Raw genomic sequence first — 13,078 nt, 5'->3', positions numbered from 1 at the left:
AAGTAGCTAGGTCAAGAAGTAGTAAATATATGGGACCTTCTAATCCTAATGAACAAATCAAATGTAGTTAATTAACAGGTCTGATCCTAAAGGAAAGTTTCTGAAAGGTGAGATTGGGGGATGAATTGGTGTCAAGGAGCTAGTAGATGGCCACTAGGATAAGTCCCAGTCAGACCTGGGGTTCCTCACTAATAAGGGCAGGCTGGTAGAATAAAATAAAGGGTGAGAACACTGAAAAATTAAGAAAACTCAATCTTCTAGGAAAGGCAACCTCATTTCTATAAGGAGAATCTGTGCTTTGCTAGTGACTTTGTGCTTTTCAAGGGGCTAATGCCTGTGTAGACAAAGGGAAACTAGTGCATGTGACCCATTTGGGCTTTCACACCCAGCCAAGGAAACTCAAAATAACTGATGTCACCACAGAATTGTGGGACTTTGAGGCTGGAAGCAAAGGTTAAGGGATAAATAGGTGATTCTCTGGATAGTGACATCAACAGTGGCATTCTCACCAAGATTAGGACTGAGACAAGTTTGACTTACAGCTCCAGGAATTGACCAGAGAGGAAGTGTATGTTGAAATCTTTGTGAACAAAACTTTTCTGAATAGCAAAGAGCCCATTAAATGGGCTCAATTTTTAAAGTGTATGCCCTAAGGGTGGCAGGCCCAGGTGCTAGGGTACTAGATAATGGGGAGGAGGAGTTTTTTTATTTTAACTGAAAATGGCATGATTCATACTGTATAACTTGCTGCTTAAAGACTTTTCACGGCCAATTGGGAGGGATGGGGAAAGTCAGCTTTGCAAAACGAGGGGGAGTGTGAGGAGGGCTCTGCCCCTCCCCCATCTACCCATGCTAAGGTTCAGAAGAATTTTTCTCTCATATTATAAAATTAACCCTTGTTCAGTTGTGGTTCATGTCCATGTCCATGGCAACTGGGACTAATTAAGAGTCCTTCGATGCAGATCTGTATTAGAGTAAGTTGCAACTTACTATGACCTTTAACAAGAACTTTGTGGAAGTGGGTTTTAAAGGATGTAATTAAGCACAAACATTGAAAAGTTTTTTGTAGACAGTAGATTTACTGAAAACCTCTTCTCACACTGTATTTTGGGAGGAGGCATTTTAGATATACTGTCAAAGGGAGGGCTATGAGAAGTTAAAGAGGGCTTTTATCCTCCTTTTCACCCAAGCTGAAAGCAATTACTCAAAATGAAAAGAATTTAATGTTAAAAATTGTCATGACCCACAGAACCCATGAAATGTACATTTTTAAAGAAAGGCCTTAATCATTCTATAAGAGCAAGGGCCTGGTATCTATGAGCCTCCCCACCCACCGCCTGCCTATTCTTCTACACTTGTGGCCAACTCAGCTGCTGATCGTTTCTGATCTTGTTGTGAAACCTAAATGGCTGTGGTAGGCTAGCTGAGAATGTGGTTCCGGGGGGCTTCTTTAGAGATTATTTGAAAATAATCAGGAAAATTACCCAGTGATGGAAGTTGCTGTTCAGTCAGGCCCCTTGGGGCAGGAGGAAAGGAGTGTGTCCCCTGTCTTCCTGAGGATACCTTCCACCTTTTGCTTCTTCCTCTGAGGGCTTGCTTGGGTGATTGTGCACAGGAGACTGCCCCCAGGGAACAATCCCCAGTGATGCAGAGAAAGGGCAAGTTGCAGGCTGCCAGCCCTCCCCCACCCGGAGAGCCTTGTGTGATCAGCTCTCTTAGAGATGGCCCTGCCAAGGCCTTGGTCTGTCTGGGATTATGATGCACGGCTGGGGGATGCAGGTTCCAGAGAAAAAACGTCCTCACCAGTGATGTTTCCTGTCTAGGCTGCTTTTTATCCATAGCCGAATGTCTAACTGAGGCTGTAACAGACATGATCGACTCTGGGGGTCTCAGTCTTTATACAGTCTCTCATATCTACATGTCTGTCTGTCTGTCTCTCCCCCCTTCCCCCACCCTCTCCCCCCACTCCCTCTTTCTCTCATCTCTCTCTTCCCCCTCATATCTCTTTCTGTCTTTCTCTTTAAAAAGAAACCCTCGGAGTTGGAGGGAGGTGAAGCATGAGAAAAATTTGCCAGAAAAACAAGAGGAGAGTTGTGGAAGTCTTAATTTCACAGGTACTATGAAACAAACATCCTTAGAGTCTCTGTCATTTTTTTCCCTTTAAAGAGCTTGAAATTCAGATGTGGCTCCTTCACATCAATTGTATGAGTCTGAAATCTATGGAGGCGTTTGGAATAATTTATTTATCTCCCGGTGTTCTGTTAAATTATGAGCCCAATGAAGATAATAAATTAGTATTTGAGAAAAATTCTCAAACAATGCTACCAAGGTATGTGCCCTTGAATCATTGACAGAAAAGATCTTCTCCTTTGTTAGTTGTAAAACAAGAGAGCTCCATCTTTTCCTGCCTGCCCTTCACTATCCCCCAAGGGCCCCCAACACACTTCTGTGAGCCTTTTATTAGCACTGACTGCTTAGGAAGTATTTACAAGAGCCTCAGAATTGTTGAAGAATTTTGGGTTTATCTCTAATATTACTATTCCTATTGAGTCTTGGAGGCAGTGGCTGTAAATTTGCAAAATAGATGCAGTTGCTCTGCTGCCCGAATTGATGGTAACACAAGGTTAAAGTGTGTATTTCAGGCCATTGAGTTTGGTTTGGTATGCCTTACTTAATAAACCTTAGTACAGTTAAAATGGGGGTCTAAGATTGTCAGATATTAGCCTCCATTCAGTATATGCTTATCATTTAAAAACCAGCAAGAAGCCCTGCTTGATTTCTATCTGGAGTGCAGTTTAAAGCTATTGCAAGCTCCCTGAAATGAAGTGTGGAGTTTTAAAGTAGCAACCCTGACTCTTCCAACTATACTTACATGAAGTTATTCTTAGAAAAATATAATAAAACTGATTTTTGAAATGTATGTGTTCCTGACTGGCCTTCTCTATCCTACCTTCCAGGATTAGTGGACCTAAAAATAATTGGCGGTCTTAAGCCCTCCAGAGCTATATTTTGGCAAGGTTTTGCAAAATGCTAACTAGCTGCATTTCTCCTACTGATTGGTAGGTGATCTCAAATCATACATCTGCATAATGACTGTAATTTATGTGCTTTATTATTAAGGTTTAGGTCAAATGACTTCAGGCTTTCGATGTGTATAGCACATTATATGCAGTAATTTCACTCCTTTTTGGAAGGGGGGAGGACGGATTAATGTATACATTCTCCCACCCCCCTGGGATTATTAAAAACCTTTGGAGATTTTCTTTCTTTGTCCCCATGAAGTAGAGCATTGTATGTTCCTCATGGGGTTCTTAGGTAGCATGGAGGGCTGGAGTTATACAGCAACCTGCATTTTAGCTCACTCTGTGGCTATGTGAATTTAGATCTAAGAAATGAGCAGGAACTATTTTGGTAATGCTTTGGACCAACAGCCAGGAATTGTTTTACTTTCAGAACAATAAAAATTAGGGAAAGGGCAAAGTAGCAATTGAGGGATTAAGAAAATTGCCCCAGCAAATAATAGCTTAATATAGCTCCCCAATATTAGAATTACATCAAGTATTTATATTTTTTGAAAGCATGGTAAAAGTTTTTTCCCTCCCTGGCCACATGTATTTATCCCTTTTACTTTGATAGCCAAGGCTTGGCTTTTTTTTTTTAATAAACTTTTTATATTACTAGAAGAATTTTAGATTTATAGAAGTTGGGAAGATAGCATAGAGGGCTTCCTATATCCTGCCCCAAGAATCCCCTATTATTAACATCTTATGTTAGGCTGGCACATTTGTCACAATTTGATGAACCAATATTTATGCATTATTATTAACTAAAGTCCATAGTTTATTCTAATTTCCTTAGTTTTTTTGGATACAGTTTTATCAAGATATAGTTCATATAACAAATAATTAACCCATGCAAAGCATACTTTAAGTATTCACAAAGTTATGCCTCTATCACTAAAATCAATTTTTCATCTCCCCAGAAAGAAACCCTTTATCTTTTAGCTATCACCCTCACTTTCCTCCCATCTATCTGCCCCACCCCCAGCCATGGGCAGCCACTAATCTACTTTCTGTCTCCAGATGTGCTTGTGTTGGACTTTTTATATAAATGGAATTGTACAACATGGTCTTTTGTGACTGGCTTCTTTTACTTAGCCATGTTTTTAAGATTCAGCCATGTTGTAACATATATCAGAACTTCATTCTTTCTGACAGCTGAATAATATTATGTAGATATAATATATGATATTTTGCTCATCTACTCATGTGTTGTTGATAGAAATTTGGCCATTATGAATAATGCTGCTGTGAACATTGGCATACAAGTTTTTGTGTGATCTCCTTAGTTTTTTCCCCTAATATCCTTATTCTGTTCTAGGATCCTATCAAGGAGAGATACCACATTATATTTTCATCATCATGTCTCCTTAAGCTCCTGAGGCTTTGCTTTTGATGGCCCTTTAAATGTCCTGGTTGATGGCTTGGTTGCCCTGAGTTCCATTACCTATACATGCCATTCAGCTCTGCTTCCACATCTTCCTGGAAGAGAGAAGGTGTTGCTCTCCTTGACCCCTCTCCCTTACCTAGTACAAGTTGTCAAAAATGTCTCTTCATCCAAAACTTCAGTAGCTTATCTCAGAGTATAATAGATGTTCTTCATTGCTTTCTTTGTTTTGTAATTGCACTGTTTTATATTTACAAAATGCTTCCTTGTTTACAAAGGGCATCTTTAGTGGGTAAGTGACTTTCCCAAGAGCCTCCAGTGAATCATGTAGAGCTGGGCCTCAAACCTATATCCCTGGCTCCCAGATCAGACCTCTTCCCCCTAGACTACCATGAGCCCTGCAGAATAAAAGATCCAACTAGTGTTAAGTATTTGGGACCTTTTAAATCCACTCCTTCAAGACCCTTCCTCCACAGCTAAGTTTTCTTCATAACCCAAGTGAAACACTCAGTTTCTTCAAGAAAGGCCAATGCAAAATTGTCTCTTATATTTGCAGTTTACTTAGTGCTTTCCACTCTGTCCTTCTCAAATATTACTCACTGCAGTCCTTACCCTGAGGATACAGTTTGTGTCTCTTTTATTTACCAAAGGCATTTGGTTGCTTTATTGGCAAAATCAGTTCAGGTACAAAGGAATGTCTGCCTTAAAAATCACACTGTTGCAGGCAAGCCTGAGTTCTCTGCCACTGTCTTACAATTGTTTCTGGCCCTTTTTCCTCCATTTAGGACAATGGGAAAGTAATTGCTAGAGGTTTACTTTGTCTCCTGCAGGTACAGAAAGAAAGCTAACACCTTATTGGTAACTACAAATATTCCTCTATGACACCGCACTCCCCCAAAATTGTAAGAATCAGAGAGACATTTTCTTGGCATCTAGTTGGATTTCAAAATGAATTTTTTGAGACAGATGTAGGAAATGGTTGTTAGATATAGTTGAAAATAGTCAAGTTAGTAGGAAGCTGAGCGCTGGCCCGAGAACCTAACTACCGTTTATAACATTTTCTATGGGAAGCTGAGTTCTGAGCAACTGAAAATAAACGAATATTAGCCGTACTCCCGTTTGTACATCAGAGTCAGCATTTGGTAAGAAGAGTAAATGAGATAAAGTGAGAAAGCACAGTTCTACAGATTGTTCACCCCAGAGCGTTGTTAAATGATGGAATAGATTCCCCATATTCAATGCCTACTTCTTTAACCATTGATTTGAAGTGCTTCAAAAAAAAAAAAAAAAAAAAAGAACCAATACACACTCGGCAGGATTGAGAGTAATTTATTGTGATTGTCTTTGTTCAGCTTTGAAAACTCAGGCATTGATATTAAGACTAAAGAGAAATTACATAGAGCTGGTGTGATTGAAAAAAAGTTTGGCTCTTTCGAGTGATTTTTTTGTTTTTAATGCCATAGAGTTAAGCTTTAAAAGCACGCTTCATTGAATCCCATCCAAGCCTCCTAGGACAGGGCCGGGGGACCTTTTTTCTATTGAGGGCCACTGACCCACAAAGAAAAAAACTAATCAAGGGCCATGTACAAGAAGCAACTTAATTTAGGTGCTTCCTTAGAAAACCATAAAGCATTCAATTCACCTGCTTTTTAAATTAAGAACAAAGAACTCTCAACAAGTACAACAAATAAAAAAACCCTTCAGTTTCATGTTATGTGCAGTTAAAGAGGTGGGGTGGGGTAAGAAAGAACTATATGGGCAGAGTAAAAAGAGAGTGGAAAGCAGACAGAGGAGAGTTTTAAGGGACTAGAAAAGATAAGTGGAGAAGCTATATATGTCAAGGGTCACAAAAGCAGGAGATTGATTTAGGGAAACAGGAGACAAATGACAGTTTATAGATCATAACATACTCTTCACTGAGCTAGTGGATTAACTGGTCAACTGCTAATCCCAAATCTTCTGCAGCTGGAATCCTGAAGACTTTCTAGCAATAATTCCTAATGAAGGGTATGTATCAGAATCACCTAGGGCCCTTTTTAAAAAGTACACATATCCAATGCTACCCCCACAGTTGTTGTCTACCTGTCCCATATCGATTCAGTTGTCCCTGTGTTCAGCTCTCAGCCTAAAGGAAAAATTGTGGCAACTTTCTTAAATGAGATGTATATAGGATCACCAGGTTTAGAAAGGAGATCTCCAGAAAGAAAAGGCATTTCTCATTCAGGCACAGCATTTTGGAAACAGCCTCAAACACATAAAACAGAATGGCTTTCAAATAATATATATGCCCTGTCTTTCAAAAGAACCATTTTTGGTACTTAAAGTAGAATTATTCAAATTTTTTGAAAAAAAACCAAATGAGTTGCTTGAATTTGCAGAGATTCTTACCAGAACGTGGAGCTATAATTCCATTTTCACATACGCCAAGATTGTCCTCTTTTTCCTCCCTGTACTTCTCAGCACTAACTGGTTATGGCACTGAATCCCCAGTAGCCCAAGTATGTCTTGGGGTTTAATTCACAAATGTGTCTTGGACTGCATGTGTCTCGGGGCTTTTCACAAGAACGTCAAATTACATTTTCAAGTAATGCTTTTAAGAAATGCAAACAGGATAAGTGGTGCATTCAGGACTATATGGCCAAAAGTAGTAGCATGTTGGAGTGGGGACTTTGCCAGCAGAAACATTAGCCAGGTGTCTCTCCTGTTGTCACCCTTGACACAAGGCAAGCCTTTCACCATCAGAAAAGTCTTCCTGGAAAGATCTCCTGTCTAAGATGAAAGTGCAATATTTGTTTTTTATTAGATATCGCCAAAACAAAGATGTACTCCGGTGTTCAAGTATAAGCAGGTCTCCATAGGTCCTGCTGAGGGCCCCTGGTGGATGTGAGATGACTGGCGTGCATGGGCTGTGCTGGGCCTTTTATGTGTGCCAGTGTAAGTGGTGCTGTCTGCTTTCAGCAGGTTGCCAGTAAAACTTTTATTGCTGCTACACATTTTTGAAGAGTGTATCCTTGCTTATTGTAAATTTCCTGTGGGTAAATTTAAACCTCTCAAAGTCTAGCACCTTCTTCAATGGAGAAAATTATTCTTTCCTGCTGTCTCTTAGTATTTTCTCGCTTCAGGGTGTGTGTGTGTGTGTGTGTGTGTGAGTGCACGTGCACTGGGGGTGGGGGAAAAGGGTGCTTTTCCTTGAACTTAGATGCCCATTTTGATAGGATCCAGTAAGTGACCCTTTATTAATAATATATGAACCCTGTAAAGATTAGGTGAACATAAGTTATTTTCCAAACTCATGAATTGTGTTGCCTTGGAAATTCATGCATACCACAATGGAATCTTTGCAGGGACTTGAAAAACAGCCTATCCTATGATGAATTTTTAGCCTGTGACAAACTTTTAAAAATATCAGCTCCCTTATTGTGAAGCAGTTCACTTAAATAGCCTTATGTGTTCTCATTCTGAACATTCCAATTCATTTTCTATAGCGGGCGCGAGTGTGATGTGTATTATTTAATAGAGCTATAGCACTATACTATTTGGGGTCCTTCATATTGTGTGTTAAGACCACAATGGAGGCCGGGCGCGGTGGCTCACGCCTGTAATCCTAGCACTCTGGGAGGCTGAGGCGGGCGGATTGTTCTGAGCTCAGGAGTTCGAGACCAGCCTGAGCAAGGGCGAGACCCCGTCTCTACCAAAAACTGGAAAGAAATTAATTGCACAGCTAAAAATATAGGTAGAAAAAAAATTAGCCGGGCATGGTGGCGCGTGCCTGTGGTCCCAGCTACTCGGGAGGCTGAGGCAGGAGGATCGCTTGAGCCCAGGAGTTTGAGGTTGCTGTGAGCTAGGCTGACACCACGGCACTCGCCCCAGGCAAGAGAGTGAGACTCTCTCAAAAAAAAAAAAAAAAAAAAAGACCACAATGGAGGAAACCCTCAACCCTGAAACCAGGAGACAACTGAATCTCTGTCTGTTAATTATATGTCCCAGTACCAAAGGCCTGCTGTGAACTTGTTAAGCCAGTGAAGAGGGAGTTTTTTTTTTTTTTTTTTTTGGTTGTAACAAAGGTGTTTCCATAAAACTGAGCCTTAGCGACCCTTCTTTTTCACTAATGAGATCTAAGATATTCTGCAGTTTCACAGCTCTAATTCTACTACACAATCTTTTTTATCTCTTTTTTTTCTGTTGGTAGAAATTACCTGTTGACCAAGGCTTTCAGATATGTCTAAGGAAACTTAGCAGTTTCTGGATGAGGAAGTTATTTCAGGATTGTTACCCTTTCTCCCCTCCTTACATGGTCTTTTAATCATGCATAGCCCCCTTTTCCTGGTAATAACACTCCCTACTTTTTAATTGCCAGGAAACAAGGATGATCGAGAACATATATGATTATGTAATTATTTGCATATGTGCAGTTGACAACCTAGTGTTAGTCAAATAAGTCAATCAAATAAATTGCCAACTCAGTTGCATCTGAACTACTGCCTTACCCCAAAGCTACCTTGGTGTCTGTGTTAGGTAAAGGCCTATTTCCTGTCAATGGCCAGCTCATGGCCTATTTCTTTACCCATGATGAGTGTGGTTAGAAAGATTTGCCTTTCACTCCCCAGCACTTTGTCTGTTGGACACACTCACCATTGACAGATTCATGTCTTCAACATATTCATTCCTGAGTTCCTGGGATCTTGATTCTTTTCAGCCCCCTTTTGTTTTACATGGAACATGAACAACAATAGCAGAACAGTGCAATCCTTGTAAACATGTATAGAAAATTATACCATACAAATATCGGAGCAACTAAAGTGTTAGTACCTAGTGGGGTTTATTTTTGAGTGGTACCACATCTCTTGGTCATTATGAGGGAAGGGGAATTGTCTCTTCAAAGCACAATTTTTGTTTTGTGACAGAGGAAGAACAAGATGGGGGAACTGTAGGGCTTATAGAAAGAACCCTGCTAAACCCTCACCTGTAAACTACAAGCAGAATGCAGTTACTGTCAGGGAGGGAGATACTTTGTGGCTTGGGCTGCTGTAGAGTGGTGTGTCTTTGAAATTTCCCTTGATTCTTAGGGCTGCATCACTATATAAAGATGACATTCATCTGAAACTGTTAGTCTGTGCTGGCATGAGTGGCTACACCATACAGCATCATAAGGTAGATATAGTCTCTGACATCTGCACAGAAGACAACGGGATAGAAATCGAGGATTGTTTACCATCACCTCTTTATGATTTATCATAGACTCAGGTTATCCAGCATGAACTCCCATAGTTCCCCTCTTTGCTGACAACCCCTTGAAATGCAGGAATCCTTTGCTTCCCCACAGTGTAACTATCGCACATATATTTGCTCCAGTTTTTGGTTGTTGGCACATGTTTTATAAATCATTCTTTATTAAGGATAGTCTCTCTTGGAACATAAACTCCCTAATCTGGAAAAAGTATGTCTCGTTCGCATGACTTGTACAGTATTTAGCATAGTATCTGAGGGAATTTATAAAAGACACTACTTGATCCTGAATGCTACTTCATTTGTTGGTCCCACCAATTTTCCTGTGGTTTATCCATCTCCTTGATTAGAAAGTTATTTTGCCTCTTGGAGGAGACTTTATTATTTTATTTTTTCAAGAAGGGAATACAATTTTGTTTTGGCTTCAAGAAACTTGTTAGATACACATGATACCTGGGCCTTTTGCGGAGCCTCGGAAGACTGAAATGAAGCAGAGTGTGTGCACCTAAATCAAACACTACCCTCTTGGACTTGATGAATGATAATAGAGATTGACCATTCTACTTTTTATCTTCCAGGTGACCATTTGAAGATCTGTCCCCAGGGTTATACCTGCTGCTCTCAAGTGATGGAGGAAAAGTACAGCCTGCAAAGTAAAGAGGATTTCAAAAGTGTGGTCGGTGAACAGTGCAATCAATTGCAAGCTGTCTTTGCTTCTCGGTACAAGAAGTTTGATGGTATGTTATTCAAGTCACATTTAAGAGCTGACAGTTAAGTTCGTACAATAGCTTTTTCAGGGCTTCTCTGTTCCCTTAGCGCTTTAGTTTTCTCTCAAGATGTTCTCCTTGTTGGATACCGGGGGCAAGTTTGCCCTGAAGGTTTAGTGCTACAATCCTTCCGGATGTACTGGAATCTGTATGGTAGGCATTATGGAAATATGGTCACAAGAAGCCAAAAAAATAGATTAGTTTAATTTAAATGCTTTCGTTTATTTTCTTGGGTGAACACAGAATAGTGTTGTTGATGTAAGTTCCTTTAAAAAAAAAAAGGGCTTCCTAATAAAAAGCAGGCATGTGAAAACTGTCTTAGTCAGAATAACAAGAAAGATTTTACAGATGCAGGACTTCAAATTAAATTTCGAAATGTATCCCCAAAGACAACTAGAATTCCTAGAACACAGACAGAATTAAAGCTCAGGTCTTGAGTGTCCATGCTGCAGTGACCCAGAAGTGGCTACTATGCTATAGTCTTCATTATGTTGGGCTCCATCCTCAGCCTCATTTGAGCTTGGGCTCTGGCATAGTGTTTTCATGTAAAAGCCAGGACAGAACCCAGTCTAATCCCTGAGCCAGATGTGGTTTCTCACATGCACACTTTCTTTTAATCGTGAAGAAATAGCCAATATAAACCAAATGAGAGACACTTTAATCCTTTCTGACGCAATGTTACAGATAACAGACTTTAAAAAAATAGACTGTGGGGTCCAAAACACCTCAGGATTCTTTTCTCTGTTGCTGTTCACTCAGTTTGAAGATTGTTATGAAGTAGACTTAGTTTTAATAGGAATGATTTCCTTTGTGCCTGTTTTAAAGGCCATTCTAATTACATAGTACCTTTGAAGGATGCTTTTCTTGACATTATGTGTGGTGAAGAAGTACAAGGCAAATTTTCTAGATATGAAATGTCTTTGACTATTTCTGCAAAGGGCTTGTTACCATGGTGAGAAGTTAGACTAAATTAGATTTGATGTAGCTGATAAGGCAGTCCCCAGCTAAGGAACAGGTTGTATTTCAAATGTTGGCTTTGCGATTTATTATTTCAAAGTTATAACCAATTTAATAAGTGTTAGTTAGGTTTTCAGGCTAGACCATGAATTATATTTACTTTGTAATGTAGTTGAACTAAAACACTGTCTATGTCGTATACCATTGATCCTACCCATTTTTCAAACACATTGCATGCAAGATTGTGTCTTAATTCTATCTCCTTTCCTTGGATGGATGGGAATATTTATATATTTTTATATCCCCCTTATTACTCCATACCCCCCTACACATATGCTATAACCGTTAAGAGTATTTAACAGTATGTTAACACCATGTGAAAATGAGTGTTACTGGCAGAATACATGATTAGACCACCTGTCTATCTTGATCACTAAATTATTATTATTGAAAAGAATGGTATTTCCTTGACTATGGCATTTCTCATTCATGATAATAACCTAAGCATTTTCTTTTACTTTTGGGAGAAAACTTAGAAAGATAATTAGATGGTCATCTTTGAAAACTTAAGATGCTGATATTTAAAAATTACTACTTAGGGGCTTCATAATGGAATTTAGAAGGAAAAAAATCCCGATCTTTAGAAATGGCTCTTGGCAGCACAATGCAGTGGAGATAAAGCTGTTTCTAAGTTCTAAGGCTATCTCCTCTAAGTCACCCCATTTCTTGTTAGACTTGTCTCTTCCTGGCATGGAGTCCATAATCATTGCCTACAGGCTTGCTGGTTTAGCTATTCTTTCCCCTTTTCGCTCCTCATGGTTTTATAGCAGTACCTCTATGATTCCAATGTATAGTTTTTTTTTTTAAGCCATACAGAAAAACTTTATCAGTAAGTGTTAACATATGTTTTTTAAAAAGGACAGAAGAACAGTGTCTCTTGCCCTTCCCTACCAGGCTTCGCATTCAATGAATATGTGACTCTGTGCCTTTTTCAGTTTCAAAATGTTATCAAGAAAAATGATTATGAAACTCCAGTTTGTTTCTTATGACTTCTCATTAAAATGTGGCATAGACAATAGTTAGCATAGATTCATTTTTTTGAAGAAGTAGCTAAAATGGATTTGGTCTGGAGATCAGAACAGAGTTAGAATACTTTGTGCACATTTTCTCCAAATTAGGTTGTCTGAAATGGTGAAATAATTTTATATGGCAAAATCTCAGTTGATTGGTACCCAGCAAACTATAGTCTTCTAGCGGATGCTATGTTGATTGACTGATTTTTAAGGTGGTCAGTTGAGATCTTCCAACACTTTCAAGGCCTAATAATCCAGGGATGTTGAATAAAGTGCTGTAAGGGAGTATCTTGACTCTAAGAAATCCAAGGGTGGGTGCTTTTGTCAAAGAATTGTCCAGGCTACTATAAAAGCCAAACCCTGGGTCTTTGATGTGAATGAAAGAAAGAAAGTTGGGCAGAGTAACAAGATGGTGACTGGGGAACCAAGATGTAGCAACGAGGTTATACAAAGACACCTGGGGACATGAAATGAGGAAATAGCAAAGGACTCATAGAAATATTCTGGGTCAAGCAACTTTAGAGGAGCACCTTTTGTCATCTCCAACTTTTAGGGCAAATTCAGAGTGGTTACCCTGACCCCAGGCAACTTCCTCTATCATCAAAACTT

The 13,078-nt window shown here is 39.5% G+C and overlaps 1 protein-coding gene across 1 annotated transcript in view; it reads left to right on the top strand.

Moving 5' to 3' along the window:
- Nucleotides 1-13,078, top strand: part of GPC4 (glypican 4) — a 101,302-nt gene that overhangs the window by 57,225 nt on the left and 30,999 nt on the right. The window contains exon 2 of the mRNA XM_012653476.1: nt 10,251-10,409. Coding sequence (XP_012508930.1) covers nt 10,251-10,409 — 159 coding nt within the window. The remainder of the gene's footprint in view (nt 1-10,250; nt 10,410-13,078) is intronic.

The sequence above is a fragment of the Propithecus coquereli genome, unplaced genomic scaffold (assembly GCF_000956105.1).
Source record: "Propithecus coquereli isolate 6110/MARCELLA unplaced genomic scaffold, Pcoq_1.0 Scaffold42, whole genome shotgun sequence".
Classification (NCBI taxonomy): Eukaryota; Metazoa; Chordata; class Mammalia; order Primates; family Indriidae; genus Propithecus; species Propithecus coquereli.
Note: the sequence above shows the minus strand (reverse complement) of the source record. Positions and strands in the feature narration are given on the sequence as shown.